The following is a 19,732-nucleotide window of genomic DNA, read 5'->3' on the forward strand; positions in this document are numbered from 1 at the left end:
CATTCAGACTAAGGGTAGCATGACAGTGAGTATGTTTACATGGACACCTATAAACTGATTTTAATTCGCTTAACACAATACTCTGATTAGGAGTCTACTATGCAAACATCAATTTTTGATTACCTTAATCTGACAAAAGTCATAATCGAAAATAACAGAAATCTAATTAAGACGTGTGGAGTATACTGATTTGAGTCATATTATTGAAGTGCAGTATAGACATGTAAACACCTTAAACTATTACCGTCGTGTAGGATTTTTGCCACAAGCACAGACGGCTGTTTGACACTGTGTGTGTGTGTGTGTGTATATATATATATATATATATATATATATATATATATATATTAGGGCTTGACGATATGGGCCAAATATCATATCCCAGTATTTTTAAGAGTAATAACGGTATACGCTATAGATCCGGTATTTTGAAGGTTGAAGCCTTTATTAAACATTTTTTAAGCACCGGGGTTTCCCTCTTTGTTTACAAATAAACAGCTGCACAGAAAATAACAGCTGCACAATTTTTGATAAATAAAACACAGTACAGGTTTTTCTCCTGCTTAAAACTGTTGCACAACATTTCAAATTATAATATGTGATTTATAAACAATAAATCAGCTGTATGTTTTTTAGTTACACATTTACATGCATGTATAGTGCACAATTATTAAACATTATTAAAGATAAGTCTTTTACTCCATGTAAAAAAAATCCAACACTTTTTCTTTTGTTTTGACTAAACTTGTTTTACTAAATATTAAATATTTATTAGATGAAAATGAATAGACTATAGTTATGAGAAGTAACGAAGCTGTTTCAGAGAGAGTACTGTGATGAAATGCTGGTTAAGCATATAAATGTGAACAGTCATTATAACAGACCAGAAGACAGAGTATACAGAGTATACATTATAACTATATGTGTTATAATGTAAATGTAAAGAAGAGACCATCATGTACTAAATACAGAACTTATAATCAGTGAATATGAGGTGGTTTCACTTTCGAAATGTGGAATAAATTCCTCCCATTTTGGCGCTTTTAATTCTTTTGAACACATTTAGGTGCTGCTTGTCAATTTGACAAGGCTTTTACATTGTTTCTTGCTGTCAATTGCGGAAGAAATGATCGATAAAAGGTTTCTGATTAACCGCTGTGACAGCCGCAGACACTGTGTGAGTGCACGCGAAGGGGAGTCAAATTTGTCAGATAGATTTCTCACCACACCGGCACTGTATGTTCCTCCATGTCACGTGTAGTGATGGGTCGTTCTTGAACGATTCGTTCATTTTGAACAAATCTTTTGTATGACTCATGGAGTGAATCATTCATTTGCGCATGCGCACATTTATCCAATATTATTATTGGTTATGACTATGGTTGGGTACCGAAACCTGGTGCCATTATAGCCTTCCTTTGTAACCGGTATGTACCGGACCGAATCAGCATATGATTGTGCGACAAGCACGTAAGAAGCATCAAGGGGTGCATCATAGGCACACATAGGTACGCGTTGTCACACCATCTCTAAACATTTAATTATAAACAGCTTTGAGGAATATATACAGGCAATGTCAGGCATTTGTTCTTGTTGCTTAGGGAACGGACACACGCAGTACAGCGCATTTGGGGAGCGAGAGCGAGTCTCTTCAGATCAACATGCATGATCGCGTTTATCAAATTTGCTTAAACTAAGCGATCTAAACCGTATTTTTCAAGCAAGGATTCTGACACAGCAATGTGACGCAAATGCTTTATAAAGGTTTCGTGTAAGGTGAAATCACGTCAAACTAAATGACACATTTGAGGGCTCATGGGATCAACTTAAAGGCAGATGAATGCACTGTCTCTGAAAGCTTGCGACATCATCTGGCACTTTCAACGAGTACGTATATGGACACCAATGCTCCAATTTTAATATGATTAAGACAATACTCTGATTAAGAGTCTAGACTACCATGTAAACAGTGATTTTTGATTACCTTAAAGGACCACAGACACCTGCGTCACGGAATGTGGAGGTTTTTTCTTTCCATTCAACGTGCGGTATCAAATTCCATTAAAAGAGCACTCTTCCTCCAGTCCTTACTTAATGCTCACATCATATAGCTCAGTTTGTCATGGGGGGAATGAATGAAAGTAGTAAGCTAATGTAATTTCATAATGCAAATCTTAAATTCATGCTAACCAACAAATGATATTATTCTGAAAATAATAAATATATTATTTTACAATAAATATATTATTGTAATTCAAATATATAAAATATGAATTGATGTTTACTTTAAACTTTAATTATATTATTCTATTAAATATTTTGTCAAATAAAAGACTTCTCTAGAGTCATCCACCATAATTTTGTGGCTCAAAAGTATCGGTTCAGGCACTGTTTTGGCACCGGTACCGTTTTAAAAGTATCAATTTAGCACCGGTATCGAAATAACCCCAAACGATACCCAACCCTACTTATGACCATGTCTATGGGTGTCACTATTCAAAATTAAAGTGCACCTTCCCGCTCATGTTGTCTCATTTCTCATCATCATAGTTTAAAATAATGGTGTATGACAGCTGAGCGAAATCCCAGAAACTCTCACCAATGTGAGGACCGTTTACTCACATGTGACTTGTTTTAATATTTTTGGTCCATTTTAGAAACTTTGCCCTGTGAAAGCAAACCGCATCCAGAACAAACAGCTACATTGTAGCAAATTTAATCCCTGTTTCGGAACAAAACAATCAATCTACAGGTGTGAAATCACCATATAAAAGACGTGGTTTTACATCAGACACTGGAAAGCACTGTGCTATAAACCCATTCACTTTCATTTCAGTGGTTTGAGCCACGCCGACCCGAATGCACCTTCTTCGACCAGTCGACCAAACACAACTAATTAGAGTCTTTGAAAGTAGGGGTTAGCAAAAATTAATTGCTGAACAAATCGTATGGGAGTCATTGAGACAATTAGGTAAAATATGTACATGTTATAAGACGAAGAACTTGTTTTTTGACCTTGCATGCGTATCAGCCTGTTACTGGGGACCCCCAAAACCAAACTATGTCCTTTTTATAATGCATTGTAGGGGCACTTTAAAAACTTTTTCTATCTGTAGCAGAATGTTATACCATGAAGGTCCATGGGTCCAAAGTTCATTGATGTTCATTGTATGAGCAAATCATAAACACACAAAGTTTAGCTCCACCCTTACCCTTTAAGCATCACAAATTATATTATTGATTGGGTCTTTTAAATTCAGTTGTCATTGGCAGTGATTCGTGGAATTGTAGTTCTTTCCCATCATTAAAGATGTCAAGTTTGCAGTCTTTGTCTATTTGTCAGATTTTTCAGATAATACTTTATAAACATTGACTTAAACTGGTACTGGTTGCTTCAGGTTCATGAATTATAACACTTTACTAAAGACTTTTTTAAACACAATGTGAAGAAAATACACAAACATAGCTTTACAACCACATATTGGTGAGTACATTATGAGTTTTTATTTTTCAGTGAACTGCAGTCTTCCATTACATTCACTCTAAACAAAGCAACCATTGTTAGTTTTTCCATGCAGGAGATGTTATCACTACTTAGTTGTCTTAGTGAGTTAAATGTCCTTATTGAGAGGGAGATGACCGGGTTGGCACTCTTGCCATCTGTTGGTTGGCATTAGAGGGATTTTTCTCGTCTGGGGAGAAGGGTGTTGGTGATGGGGAGGGGGGGCTTCACGAGGCTTTACAAGGGTGCTGGAGGTGGGGATTATGAAGATGGAGGGTGCTGCTAACAAACCCCCTGCGGTTGGGGGGTTGGGTGTTGGCCAACAAACAGCATTGTGGGAGCTCTGCTGAACTAGCACAATGAGGATCAAACTTGCATCGGAGGCTCTGTTTACACCTGCTATTAAAAGAATGGTACACCCAAAAATGAAATTTACTTACACTTAAGTGATTCTAAACCTCGAGTTTTCTGCATGTGTTGAACCCAAAAGATATTTAAAAAAAACGTTGGAAATTAGCAGCCACTCACATCTATAGTAGTAACAAAATATACTAATAATACAAATTGTTGCATTCCTCAAATATATTTTCCCTTGTGTTTCAACAGAAGTGAGTAAATTAAGATAACGTTTTCATTTTTTTTTTTTTTCATTCAACTGTTTGTTTGTTTTAACTGAACTAAAACTAGACTTTTTAAGGCTTTGATATACTCAACAGGAAATTAAAGAACGAGTTTTTGACTCCTAAACACCTTTTGAGCTACCATTTGGTCTGTGGCAATTACTTAATCAGTGCATGTGTTCTGGAACATCGAATAACCCTGATTTTTATTTTTTATTTTTTTCATGTGGGTCAGACAGGAGAACAACATCCAAATCATAAACTAGAGCCACATGAATACATGAGCTCAGTGAGATTTGCACACATGTGGCACTATTCGTTGTTTGTCCGCAGCAAATAGAACATGATGGAAAGGCCAAAACACACCAAGCCAATGCTAAACAACTTGCTGAATGAAACCCAGCTGTGTTATTGCCTCACATGAGTTCACTTCTGGTTCTGTTGGGACCAAAAAGCTGCCTGTGAACACACCAAACAGACGGCAGCCGACTAAAACGAGAGTGTTCTGTGCCTGTGTGGGAGGACATGTCTTTCCGCACTCGTTGGTGGCAGCAGTCTGTTTATTTGTTTACAACGGGAAGCCAGAACGTCCAACACACAAGTGCAAACCATAAACAAACAGCATTTAGTACCACCATCACAGTATTTGTCACTCACCATGGAGGGATTTGCTCCTGCAAATATGTTTGATAGTCCATATCATTCGCAAATATTTGAGAAATTACAGTCTGCCGATTTGTGTTCCTTCTTGACCTGAATTGATTACTTACTACATCACTTTACTACGTCAGACTTCTTCAGCCGACTTGGTGTGTCCCCGCCTTAAAGATGTGATGTCCTGAGGTGTCACTTCTCATGGAGAAGGTTGTTAACAAGATGTTTATGAAACCATTCTTCTCTCTCAGTCTCAACCGTTGTGTTTGGTGCTACATGCGAGCAGCGTGACACATTTACACAGGGGTGTTGGAGTGTTCGAAGTACAGTATAACATCACTCAAACAAAGAACGTAAAGTACTTCACTTGACGTATACCCATCGCTTTAGTTTTTCTTTTGTCCAGTTTCTTCTACTTTTTTTATTTTTTTATTTTACTTTTTTTTTTGTAATCTTATATTGAAAAATAATGCACCATTTACATATTGAAAACATAAACTGAGACAATTAATGAAAAGTGATAGACAGAGCAACAGTTTTTGTTTTAAAAGCTGCACAACTGCTGTATGGAGCTGACCATATTCAATCCGAAGAAGAGAAAAACACATACTGTGCAGCAGAAGTGTTAGTATGGTACTTCAGTGTTGGCTCACACTCTAGCAGCTACTATACTGTATCAGTATAGTAACATAAACTCTACTACAGCAGATTAATGGAGAACAATAGACTTGTTCGAAAGCTCTGTGCTTTTGACAAATTTCCATCTTCTAATCAAACATACAATTTCAGAAAGCATAAGTCCTGGTAAGATTTTGCATCCCACACTCAAAAAATTACTTGTGTTGCTTGTTCAAACTACTTATTTAATATAAGTTGAAACAACACAATTCTTAACGTTTTTGGGACAACTTAATTGTTTTTGTTCAATCCACTTAAATTAGTAAAAACTACTAGTAAACTTACTTAATTTTTGTTGTAATAACATGAAGGAATCGTGTGGAACCCACACTGTGAAAAATTAAGTGTCCTTAATAATCCTGACAGCATATGTTTCTAGGTCATTGTAACTTAATTTTATAAGTTAGACAATCTGTCTTAAGTCAGTTTAACAGTTCAATGGACTCGTAAGGTTAATTTGAAAATGTTAATTTAAAGGCAACCAGGGTTTTGTTTTTCAGTGCAGCATTTTACAGTGTTCCTTAACAACATTTCCTTAACAATGAGAATTAGGCTCTAATTATCAACATCAGCTAAATTAATTAACTAACCTACTGTGTAAAACTACTAGTAAAGTATATTATTATTTCTTATCTTAGGTGAAGTTCATTTCTAAGTTAATTTTTAACACTTTATTTAATTTGAAAGCCTAAGCCAAACAGTCTTATTTAAATTGTTTATATTGTTCATTTGTGTAGCTTTTCTCACCATTGGCATTGAATGTTTACTAATAAACCCATATTGTAAAGCATTTCCTGTTGTACTTTAATAATCATTTGCAATTGAATAGGTTTGAAACATGTGAATGAATGTTTATGATCTTAAAGAAAAAGGTCGCAAGTAGTGCGAAGATGGTCTTTTGTGCCTGTTTGAACACATTTGACCAAATGAGAATCTAAAACAGTACAATCAGATGCGTTTTGACTACAGCAAACCTTCTTACACTTGTATTTAGCATCGTCCACTTGTCATCAGATTGACAGAAATCTTAATACCAGGTGTAAATAGGCACGAGATGCAGTCATGAGCCCAGTGCTGTATAAAGATTCACTGACATTTGACATTTATCACCTGGTGGCAGCAATAACACAATTGCACCAGGGAGCAAAAATGTCACATCATTGATATCCTTGCATTCATAATAATAAAGGTGCAGTATGTAAGTTTGACACCCAGTGGTTGAACTAGGTATCACTCCTGGTTCAAAACACACGCAAGATCAGGTTATAAGAATGATGACACCAACAAAGGCTGATTTAAATCGTGTTCTAAATAAAAGCAACGGCACTTGATAGAAAGAATATTTTCCATATTAAAAGAAGTTTTTGTCCTAACCAACACCTGAAATTTATATTAAAGAAATGGCTTCTATTTCTTGCTACATAAAGCTGACAATGATTACCTCAGGTACACCTCATGTGCTTTATTCAGTGTTAAATGCTAATAATGTGAGTTTGACATGACATTTATTGCCAAACAGTCCAATTGCTTATCACTGCAAATCTCATCATGTAGTGTGTTGTTAGGACATGGAGTTACTATGTAACCTGCTCACCTAATGTTTATGTTCATAATATTTATATTATTTGCTAATTAATAACCACCTCATGTGGAACTCTGAATCCCAGTCTCATTTCGAAGTCTGCTACTGTCCACATGAGGTCGCATTTTAGGCGCGGACACACACTATGAGAGCCTTCCTGACTGAATGAATAAAATACGCTGTTTTCCACCAAGGTAACCCGGGGTGCTGAAATATAATTGGCTAAAGTGGCATTGGGTAGGTCAACTGACCAATAAAAACACCCGTTCTGGCAAGTAGCCCACATTTTCAAAGCAGAACAACTGAATTCAGCATTTTTTTTTTTTTTAGATAAACAAGAATGTTCACTTAGCATGTTTCTTAAATATCTGCAAACATATTGTGGTATTCTTATGCTATAGAAGAGTCAAAAACTTACGTACAGCGCCTTTAAATATTACATTTCTTTAGATTTTTTTAGTTTTATTTCTGTCATATCATTTTTATTTAGCAAAAATTGTTGAAACACCTATGTTGTTTTCACTTATGTTCGTGCGGGTGCTCCGGTTTCCCTCACAAGTCCAAAAACGTGGTATAGGTGAATTGGGTAAGCTAAAATTGTCCATAGTGTATGCAAGTGAATGAGTGTGTATGGATGTTTCCCAGTAATGGGTTGCAGCTGGAAGGGCATCCGCTGCATAAAACATGCTGGATAAGTTGGCGGTTCATTTCGCTGTGGTGAACCAAGATTAATAAAGGGACTAAACCGAAAAGAAAATGAATGAATGAATGTTGTCTTCAGTGTTGTATGCTCCTTCAGAAATCTGCTGCTCAAAATGTATTAATGTCAACAACGTTATAATAAATGACTTTTTAACGAAGTTCATTTGAAATGGAAAAAAAAGTAAAACATATCATCTATTTATTTATTTTTTAGTTTGAATAATAGGCATGTAGTGACGTGACATGGGTGGCTTTTACCTAAACTGGCCCCATATCTAATTCGTCAGTAATTAATTTTTTTTTTGACCGCACGGTTTGTTCTTGTATTTGCCTGGTAAGGCGTGACCTTTAAAACCGCTCCATCTCTGTCTCTTCCTGTCGCTGCCTCCGCCCAACAGATGTGGCTGCTAAAAGTGATATTCTGCTCCAGGCATGAAGACGCGACATAAGATCATTCGTCCTTCCTCTTTGCTGTCATAATTTTCTCTCCTTTCTGTGACTCTTCTTTTCTCTTCTCTTTGCACCTCTGTTCTTTGTCACTATCACACACACATACTTTTGAAAAGGCTTCTTGCATCCCCACATTACCATGACCACTTAAATAAATATAAATGCTTTATATAAATAATAAATGACAGATTAAGGTACTGACTTAATATCACAGATTTTTAACACTATAAAATGACTGATGGAATATCGATAATACATGATGTTGTTAATTGAATGGAAGCATTTGAATTCGAGTTTGCTGTCAATTATTTTAAAGAATTGTGGCATTTATGCTTAGCAAATTAATGGAGAAATCCAGGATAAGTCACAGGAGAAAACCTTCTTGCTGTGAGGTCATGGTGCTAACCATAGAGCCACTGCGCCGCCCTCGAATTTTTCAATTTAACAAATGTAAAAGTTTGTTGTCATAAAGGTTTGAGATCTGTGTTTACATGGTGATGATAATTTTTTCCAATAAAAGGTCAAATGCTGGTAAACTGACTCTCAGATCAGCTCTAGTAGGTGAGGTGAGGTCCATGTGTTTGTGTTGCCTTCATATTGTGAGAAGACAAAAGCTTCAGTATGCATGCAGAAAACAAAACTATAAAATTCATTCATGTCGTATAACATGCAGATTTTTTTGGGGGGTTTTATTCACAAACATTTGTCCTTATTGGGATTCAATTAGCTATATAGCTAATTCTGTTTTTATGACCAGATTATCCTTCCATCTGCACTTTTTCCATCACTGAAATCATATAGGGCCCTATCTGCCTAAGTACTTGGACACTGCGATTAATCAAAATTTTTGGAACCGCACCTGCAGTATGGAAGCCAGAATTATTTTCACTCTGAAGTTCCCTTCAGAAGGTGATATATCCTGTTTGAAACGCACCAATGATTTAACTGCTTTCATTGATTCTGGGTGACTAATAATCACACAGCTACGGAGTCATCTCACAGAATTACTTACTTCAAACACTCACCTGAAGATATGAAGTCATTGGCTCAATTGGCTTCTCAATTCCAAGAATGCTGAGAACAGACCTGCGTTCTTGTGAAGACCGGTCTTGCCAAGTAAACTTGGAAGAACAAGCTCGGGAGACCGCGAGAACAGAAAACGTGTCCTGTGAGGAATGAGATGCTGCATTCTTCCCTGGTTCTTCCTGATGGTCACATGACGTTCATGCGTTTCTTGTTTTTTTCCTTTTATGTATATATATATATATATATATATATATATATATACACATACATACATACATATACACATACATACATACATATACACATACATACATACATATACACATACATACATACATATACATACATATACATATACATACATATATATATACATATATACATACATATATATATATATACATACATACATACATACATACTAACTATGTATAAAAGCATTATAAATATACGTTGCACAATACAAGTAAAACTAATTTTAATATGAATTTCAGCAAACAAACAGCCTTAATGTGTTTATGCCTGATAATGTTTACTTTCACCATCTCATTTAGGGAAACTCCTGAGATAAGTTATATCTCTAAACTTTAATAATAAATAGGTACAAAATGAATTTTTTTTCATGACGTTACACGAGAACGCAAGATCACTGAAGAACGCATTTTGAGGAACAGCCATTATGTGTTACTATTTGTGGTATTTTTATATCTAGCTATTACTACACCGATTCATTGTGCATAGAGAAGCTACACAAACAAATTCTGACAAAAGTGTGCTTGTGCTCATGACTCTTTCAAAGCAGTTTGCTGTTCAAATGGTCAGACACACAAACCGAGGAAACTTCGTGTCATTCTGAAACTCTTCTATTATGTCTATTACGATTGGTCAACTGCGTTCAGCTCAAGACAGAGAGAATCGGCCACCACAACTTATCAACAATTTTGAAGTAGTCAGAGTGCAGAGTGTATGTATGAACCCAATGTAGGAGTACATTAAAGCAATGCAGTTAAACACCAGTATATTGCTCTATTCTTAATCATAATACACATTCAGTATTAATCTGCACAGTGGCAAAAGGTTTGAAGCTTGACCGCCGCACGTGTGTAGGAACAGCTGATGGTGGCCATGACAATGACAAACAGCAGAGGATCCCAAGTTTACAAACGCATTTAAATCTGTGAACAAAGCGGCACACGTTGAGTTTTTCAACGTGGTTTTAGAAGCAATATGAGAATATAAAGAGTTAGCTAGATGCACTACAACCCGCGTGAAGCAATTACAAGTAACAAAACACAATTAAATACATATTTTGCAAGCCAGAGAAAGCAAGGAGGCAACCATTTTAATCACACTTACTTACACTTGTGAAATGAAGGAAGAAACTGATCCATGAACTGTGCACTGTAAAGTTCCTGTCAAGCTCTGACAAAGTCCCATACATCAGTAGTCTTTTCTAATCCTTCCTTATCAAACAGCCGATGAATCCCCTGTTGTAAGCGTGTAGATTACTGAAGCACTCGTGAGAAAAATGATGGAAACACAGCACAAGGCTGGGGCTATAATGCTGAGGAATTTTTGCAAAAATAATCCTCAACCACTGACTCTTCACAGCCTCATCTTTGGGTAGGGAAAATAACACTAACTTTCCCTCACACTTCAGAGCACAGCATGAATGCGGTTTGATTCAACCGGGATCTGCTACAGTGTTTGTCTTCTTCTTTTTCTTTCGACAGTGTTTGTGGGCTGGGCCGGGGATTTCAATTTCGCAGAGTCTGCATGTGCAACATATTGGCGGGGCTTAAGTTCCGTCTCGACATCACGCCAACATGGCTAAAGATTCATTTAAACCACTCAGAGTCGACTCTTTTATAGATTATTCAATAGTTTTAAACATGGCATATTTTCAGATTTAAACCTTAGCTGGAAATTTCACTTCACTTAGTGCTGTGTTACACAGTGCATGGAAGCTCATTTTCAAAATCCCATAATAGGGGCTCTTTTTTACTCTGTAATAGTTATTGTATGCAATAACTCTACAAATCTCATGTATACTCATTTGTCGTGCTGATCAACTATAATCTCGACTCAATATTGCTTATCCTGCGATGTGACTATTGCAGATACACACATTGCGATATCAATGCTGAAGCATTATATTGTGCAGCCCTAGCATAAACTACAATAGAAACACTTTTGTCAGACGAATTCCAGTATGCAGATTAAAAAACGTCATGTGATTTTGTTGTAAGAGATCATGTGATGATAAAAATGTGTGTGAATGGACAAACCAGCAGGTTGAGCACTTTGTAAAACATATGTTGTGTTGGTCATTCTAAAATGCCTTAACCATTTCAGTATTAGTGTTGTTATATTATTAATGACCTCCAGAACTGTCAAGAGTGTCTGCATCTCATGCCTTTAAACGTGTTCATTGCGTGTCTTCTGAGCTACGTGTAATTTATTAAATCAAGAAAAGATTCACGCAGCTTCTCCTACTGCAGCAAATTCTGTTTTTGTTGTTAATATTTGGCGCCAGATAATCAGGAAGTGACCATTTTTGTTCTCTTTGACTCGTAGAATGGCTTTATTCGCACGTCTTTTATGCGATATTCCAGTTTTGCGCGTAAATTCGCATCTTTGGATTGAAACATAGCTAGTGATACCATATTGACCGTATTATTTTAGCTCTGAAGTGCTGCAAAGTGGATTTGCTTTCACGCCACAGAAAACTGTCCCCTCAGTTCGACGAAAAAAAACACAAGGCAAACTCTTCCAGGCCTCCAATACATCTACAGATATTTTTTATAATCCACTCATTTCTATAAAGTCTGCAGACTCCATAAGGTCAGATGAGGAGCTCTCCATGTAGGAAGAGCGGAAGTCATGTACTCATTTTCAGCTAATTTGCAGAAATCGCTTCGCCCTACTTTGTGAGTCCTCACACCCTTGTCAACTTTGCTCTTCTTTATTTTGCCTCGTCTCTGTCTCTCTGTTTCCCTCTCTCGTCCTCCTTGTCTCTCTCAATCCCTCTATTTCCCTGTCTGCATTAGCGTTTGCTAGGATGAATAGGGTCAGTAAGGACGGCAGACTCGGTTGATTTGCCTACTCCACAAAGCCACTGTCACTCCCTATAAATCATCCTTCAGCTCAGGACAGCAGCAGGGGAATGGCAGACGAATGACACTGCAGCTGTGTGTGTATGTGTGAAAGGAAGTGTATGCTGCGGCAGATTTTATGTGTGAGTGTGTTTGGATGTATGAGGATGTTGCTGGTTTTGAGTTTTCCGTTTTTTGAGCTCAGTGTCAGCAGCGCCTCTGGGTTCCTCTTTGTTTCGAGGAGCGTTCATGGGTTACAGCCGCCGGTCTCTCACTCTCTCTCCCTTCCTCTCTTCGCTCTCTCTCTCTCTTTCTCTCAGCTGGTTGTGTGTTCTACAATGTTGTTCAGCTATTATATCATCAGGCAGAAACTCATAAGAAACATTAATGAGGTCAGTGAGCAGGTCAGTCAGCAGAATGAAGCATCTGCACTTAAAATGAACCACGTTTATTCATCTTGCAATTATGTACAGTCATAGCTACTGTTCAGAATGGCATTAGAGCTCAGTTTTTCCATTTCATTTTACTTGTATTCAATAAGGAAATCATCATTTTGAACATTAGTAATTTAATAACTTTGTTAAAATAAAATCCATGTACCTTCAGTACTCCTACTTGAACTAAATTGTGTATTTCATTCTAACTTTGTTTTATTAAAATTACAAAACACAAACGTGCTCTTGGTATTACATCTTTAGTGGTCAAACTGACCAAATGCATTGTGGAGTCATATTAAATCTTATTTATCAAGCACTTAAACACAGAAGTGAGCCAAAGAAATATACAACAAAATAAGCATAATAGTATATAAAATACATAAAATTTGAGGTAAAAATATTGCTAAACTACCTAAGAAGGCATATAATAATTCCTTACATTTATATAGCTCTTTTCTGGACACTCAAAGCGCTTTACACATTGGGGGGAATCTCCTCATCCAGCACCAGTGTGCAGCATCCACCTACATGACACGACTGCAGCCATATTGCGCCAGACCCGACACCACACACCAGCTGATTGGTGGAGAGGAGACAGAGTGATGATGCCAATTGTGATATGGGGATGGTTAGGAGGCCATGATGGACAGAGGCCAGTGGGTAAATTTAGGCAGGATGCCGGGGTTAAACCCCTACTCTTTTTTTTTTTTTTTTTTTTTTTTTTTTTTTTTTTGAAAGACACCCTGTGGTGTTTAATGACCACAGAAAGTCAGGACCTTGGTTTAATGGCTCATCCAAAAGATGGCACTCATTGAGTAGTATAGAGTCCCCATCAATATACTAGGGCGTTAGGACCTACACAGACAGCAGGTTGATCGCCTCCTGTTAGCCTCACTAAGACCACTTTTTAAAAATAAAATAACCAGTTGGTAAAACCAGGTGCCAATGAAAGATTTTAGGAGCTGATTTAAATGAAAACAAAGAAGCCTGTCTAATGGGCAGAGGTAAACCGTTCCATATCTAGGATCTACCACAGCGGAAGCACGTTCCCCTCTAAAGCGCCGGTCAGATCACACGATTTTGTGTTTGAGTTCCGTCATGTGGGTGACACTGTACAATAGGAGCACATAACTTCTCGGTTATTAAAATAGGCTGCATATTTATTTACGGGTGGGTCTCGGGTGGATAAGATCAATCATTGGTTATGCAAACTTAAACTACTTTCTCTAAGATAATAAAGTGTTTTGAGCAATTTTATCTGACAGACCGGCACAAATATGCAGACATCTCATATGCATATTCTCACAAGGAGTTTCTTAGTTCTCTCATCCTTCCAACTGAGTTTGTTCTGGGAACACGTTCAGTGCTGCAAATACAGTACATTGCAAAAGCCTGTCCTGCTTATAATTCAATTGAAAACTCACCGCAATGGGGGATTTTGTCATTAACAGTGAAAATCGTTTATTATAGGCTTTTCTGAAACTGTGAATATTTCACTTTAATTTGATTTAGGCTAGATTATTATTTTATTTAACAAACCAGTTTGTGTTTTGGCGCTGACGCATATAGCTGACTTCTTTTGAAGCACTTCACATTGAATTTTATTTGTTTCTGTAATTGAAATCCTCACTGGCCTTCCCAAAAAGACAGTCAGACAGTTGCAGCTCATCCAGACCGCTGCTGCCAGCATTTTGACCAGAACTAGAAAATCAGAGCATATCACACCTGTCCTCAGATCTTTACACTGGCTCCCCGTTACATTCAGAAAATATTTTAAATTATTATTAGTGGTCTATAAATCACTAAATGGCCTAGGACCTCAATACTACATTCAAAGATATGCTCACTGAATACAAACATAACAGACCACTCTGTTTATTAGGATCATATAAACTAGAAACTCCAAGTGTTCAGTCAAAGCAGGGTGAATCAGCCTTCAGCTACTGCGCACCCTGCTGCTGGAATCAGCTTTCAGAAATGATCAGATGTGCTCCAACATTAGGCACATTCAAATCCAGATTGAAAACACATCTGTTTAGCTGTGCCTTTACTGAATGAGCACTGTACTACTTCCGACAGATTGCACTTATGTCTTTTCTATATAAGGATTTAATTAATGCTCCACTGTAATTGTTGAATCACAAACCTCTCTCATATATTTTCTACATTTTTAATATGTCATTATTTTAAAGATAATTGTGAATACAGACTGTCTATTGGTAAAATGAATTAATTCTATTTTTATAGTCACTCTTCATAAAAACATTCTACAGAAACACTTTGATTGACTTTCTCTGTTGATGAGGATGTCTCCCTCATTAGCATAAACTGCCCTGAGTGAGAAGCAGCCATCCTCCATTAGAGATTTAAATCTGCCACTATGCTGACACACAGGCATTTATAGCTTCTCCCCTTTTTGAAAAAGAGCCAAATTTCACTTGAATTTAGAGACTGTCACCAAAACGACACTATTTGGCACAAAGCCTAAATGGGCAGTTATAAAACATTATTTGTGGGTATTTTGAGCTGAAAGTTTACATACACACCCTAGTGACATCAAAGACTTATTTTTCGTCTTGTACATAATAGGTCCCCTTTAATTGTTTTGTACTCTTGTTATTTGTGTGATAGTCACAAAATGTTTTCACAGAGTGTTCAAGTTGCAATTTTTGTATCACTAGAAAAGGATTATTGAATGATTGGGATTTCAATTTAACAAAATACTTATTTACGTCTGTAGGTATTATGTTGCCAGTTCTATAATTGGCCAAGTAAAATTGGTTATTTGAGGACTTAATATTCTGTAACCTGTTTACAGCATTCGATCAAGAATCAGGGTAGAATACACATTTTTTAAAACTACAGGAAACATGGCTGTGATTAATAGCAGTTTATTTGTATTTTGTGAAGATGACTCCTTATTTAACTTGTGACAACGGGGGTCCGCGGGGTCTTAAAGTCTTAAATTGAAAAAAAATAATAATAATTAGGCTTTAAAAAGTCTTAAATTCAAACAAATTTTGTCTTGTAGGTTTAAATAATTGTGAGCAGGCCTTAATTTAACCTTATTGCTACCCAATCGGGCCAACATACATCCAATCACCAACAATCCATGTCAATAGAACTTCATTTTGTAAATCTATTTACCAATATGGTTTAATTAGTGTCCTTACAATAATATTTGCTTAAGTTCTCTGTGTATTTATAGTCCATATGGTGAGTGAAAGACCTGTATAAGTCTAAAACTTCATTCATAATAGTCTTAAAAAGCTCTTAGTCTTGAATTTGACTTTGTGAAACCTGCAGAAACCCTGGACAGTCTTTGAATAGTATGTGTATAACTGTGCTAAATGATTTGATTGATTTAAAGATTTTCTAACCCCCCACCTCTGTCTCTTTCTCAGACTCAACCAGCCATATGTTTACCCTCAGGCCGTCCTGCAGCCCAGTCTGCTTCTGCCCACACAGGTTTCCTCCACCTCCAGCAGCCCTTACCTTGACTTCAGCACTGCCTACGCCCAGTACGCCGCCTCCGCCTTCGAGCAGTACCCATACGCTGCCTCGCCAGGCTTCCTCAGCTACATGTACCCCCCAGGCACCGCCGGGGCATCCTCCGCCATCTCCACACCCATCCCAAACCCACTGTCCGCCGGAGGAGGAGCCCCATCCACTGCCTTTATCCAGATCCCTCCACACCAGCTTCACACCGACCACCTCTAGAACAGGAAATGGGGACCAATGCTGAAATTGCACTAGAACATGGTCATTGTGAAACAGAGAACTATGACATCATCAGCCTGTGACTGGAGTCATACACAAAGGGCTTTTTCGTCAGTTGTTTTATGGAACTTTTCTGACAGGTTACTCTTATTATTCATTATTCTATTATCGGTAGACGATTGTTAGGTTAATAAATGGTGGATTGCAGGGATCGGGATTTAGTAAATGATGATAAATCAGAGATTATACACGCACTGTTGTTCAAAGGTTAATTTTTTTTAAGAATGTTCATCAAGGATGCGTTTATTTGATTAAAAACTAGTAAAAAGCAGTCATATTGTCGTTACTATTTAAATTAACTGTTATCTATTTAAAGTGTGATTTATTTCTGTGAAGCCATGCTGAGATTTCAGCTGTCATTATTTCAGTGTAGGGTTGTCACAATATGGAATTCGATACCAATCACTGCTCAAATTTTACAAACGTCCAACTCCCACGAACATTTGAGCGCTGTGGAGCACGTTCTTAAACAGCGCTGATTTGTGTTCACATGCTCAACAGAAATGACTGTGATTGGCCGTGAAGGTCATAGTTTTACAGAACTTACCGCTGTTTACTGAGTGTAACCACAGGGACACTGGAGCGTTTTAAAGCCACGATTCATCAGCGGATCGCTCTTATGTCAGCTTACAGACAAACCAGCTGATTGAAGTGACTTTGAAACGCTCCAGTGTCTCTGTATCTGTGGTTAAACCAAGTAAACAGCGGTGAGTTCGGTGAACTGATGACCTTCACGGCCAATCACAGTCATTTCTGTTGAGCATGTGAACACAAATCAGCGCCGTTTAAGAACACTCTCCACAGTGCTCCAATCTTTGCGGGAGATGGATGTTTTTTAAATTACAGTACCGATTGGTATCAAATTCCAGTATCGTGACCACACTCTTTCAGTGTCTTTCAGAAATCATCCTAATAGGATGATTTGGTGCTTGTGAAACATTTATTTTATCTGCTTAACATCTTTTTTTCAACAATGATCAATTCTTTCAGGATTTTTTGTTGAATACATAGGAAGTGGAAATCTTTTGTAATATTTAATGTTTTAATGTCACTTTTGTTCAATTAAGGCATCCCTGCTGACTACAAGTATTAATTTCTTTTATTGAAAGTCCAACTTTTGAACAACAGTGTGCATTTATATACTGCTTGGATGATCTGCAGGAAGATCTATTAAGCACAAAGCCTTAGAGACTTCTCCTTTTTTATTTTCTATAGCTGTTCTTATGACACAAATGTGCTTCCCTTTATCTCTCTGAGCAAAAACGTGCATTTTTTTTAACCAGACTTTTTCCAAGATTAGATAACTTTTCTAGAAACGTAGCATTACAGAGGCTTTCACCTCTTCAGTTCATGTAGACTCCTCTCTCCATCTCAATAGCTCCACATAGATTGTAATGATGTTTAATCCAGTAACACAAGGATTCAAGACGCGCTGTAGAAAACACACATTGAAATATCAAGTATTAATCATATTCCAATTCTTTCATCCATGGTACTTGTTTTTGGTCCATATTGATTTGCTGAGAAGACAAAAGCAAGAGTATTGTGACTAATGTCCGTGGTTGCCATTGGTATTGCTCCACAAGTGACACTACAGGACTATTGCCAGCAAGGAAAAATAAACCTGACCGAGGGGCATTTGAACAGCACAACAGGATAATTTGCCAAGACAATCTGTTTATTTTCAAAGTGTTGTCATTAATCTGCCCTCAGACACTCGACTGGAAATACCTTACAGTGAAGCCATGAGACCAGAACATGCAAAATAAAGCCATTTACAAAAAAGATAGCTTTTTTTTATTTTCTGCGTGTATTTTCCTTTCATAGTAATGTCTTGATTCAGAATATGTCTTTGTTTACACCGTTGACTCAAATTTTAGACTTTGTCAATCAGTGGCGTCTACAAAAATCCATTGCAGGAGTAAATCTGCTGTCTAATTTCATCCTAGAATACATTTGACACAAATTTACCTTGACAATGCCATATATTGTTCAACAATGACATCTAATTTTGGTTTTAGCATTAAATTAAATGAACAAAAGTGACTGTAGATGAAATAATTAGTGTCTAAAAGCTTTCGTGAAAAAAAGATCAAAGATTTATCAGTTGTGCTGGATGCCTTCACTTAATATTCAATTTAATTCATCTTTATTTCTCAAGCGCTTCTACAATGTAGATTGTGTCAAAGCAGCTTAACATAGAAGTTCTAGTAAATTGAAAATGTGTCAGTCCAGTTTTCAGAGTTTAAGTTGAGTTTAGTTCAGTTCAGTGTGGTTTAATTTTCACTCCTGAAAGTCCAAACACTGAAGAGTGGCAACAGTGGTGAGAAACAAACCTCATCAATTGACGAAAGCGAGAAAAAAAAAAAAAAAAAACCTTGAGAGAAACCAGGCTCAGTTGGGCACGACCATTTCTCCTCTGGCCAAACTTCTTTTGCAGAGCTGCAGTCTAGGTACTGGAGGCTGGAAATGCTGGACGTCCATCGTGGAGAAGCTGCAGGTGTGAGTAAGTCACCGGTTGGTGTACAGGCTGGCCCACAGGATCAATGCGAGGACTTGTCTGTCACTAGGGTCTTTCAGGAATCAGTCTCATGCTCTCCACTCCTCCATGACCACCACAGCATCTGCTCTAGATACGCCCTGATGCAGGATTATAGAAACCTCGGGATAATGAAAAACAGACTAACATAAAGGTTGATACCGTTCAAATTATAATGTCTTTTGGGAAGTGTTCCCTGCCCTAAAAAAGAAACCATGACCTTTACTTCTATATGTTTTGTTTTGTTTAGGACCATATTTTGTATTGTCTTTCAAGGAATAAATTGTTTTATACCCCAATGTATCTTGATGGGTTCTGCCAATGAAGCCAATGTCCACTCATGGAAGAAAATCAATAAAATACACTTTTATTTAGAAGTGAAATAGATGAATAAAACAAATATAAGAACAAAAGAAAAATCCTTTATTCTCCATTGAGAAAAAAGGGCCTAAGACTTAGTGCGCACAAATGTAAGTGCACTGCTGGTCTGTATGTTCCAGCCTTTTATACAGTATCCAAGCCTTTGAATACAGGTGTACCTTTAATGTCAGAAGTTATTACTGCTGATATACTTGAATATATCTACATCATAGGTCTCAAACGGGGTTTGTGGAGGCCTGCTGCTCTGCACAGTTTTGCTCCAAGCCTAATCAAACATATCTTGTCC

General features: G+C 37.2%; 1 protein-coding gene across 1 annotated transcript in view; it reads left to right on the forward strand.

Moving 5' to 3' along the window:
* rbm38 (RNA binding motif protein 38) overlaps positions 1-18,321 on the forward strand; it is a 49,404-nt gene extending 31,083 nt beyond the window's left edge. The window contains exon 4 of the mRNA XM_056449810.1: positions 16,151-18,321. Within this exon, the coding sequence (XP_056305785.1) occupies positions 16,151-16,466 (316 nt within the window). The 3' untranslated portion in view covers positions 16,467-18,321. The remainder of the gene's footprint in view (positions 1-16,150) is intronic.
* The last annotated feature ends 1,411 nt before the right edge of the window (positions 18,322-19,732 follow it).

Source organism: Danio aesculapii, chromosome 23, assembly GCF_903798145.1.
Source record: "Danio aesculapii chromosome 23, fDanAes4.1, whole genome shotgun sequence".
In the NCBI taxonomy this organism is placed as follows: Eukaryota; Metazoa; Chordata; class Actinopteri; order Cypriniformes; family Danionidae; genus Danio; species Danio aesculapii.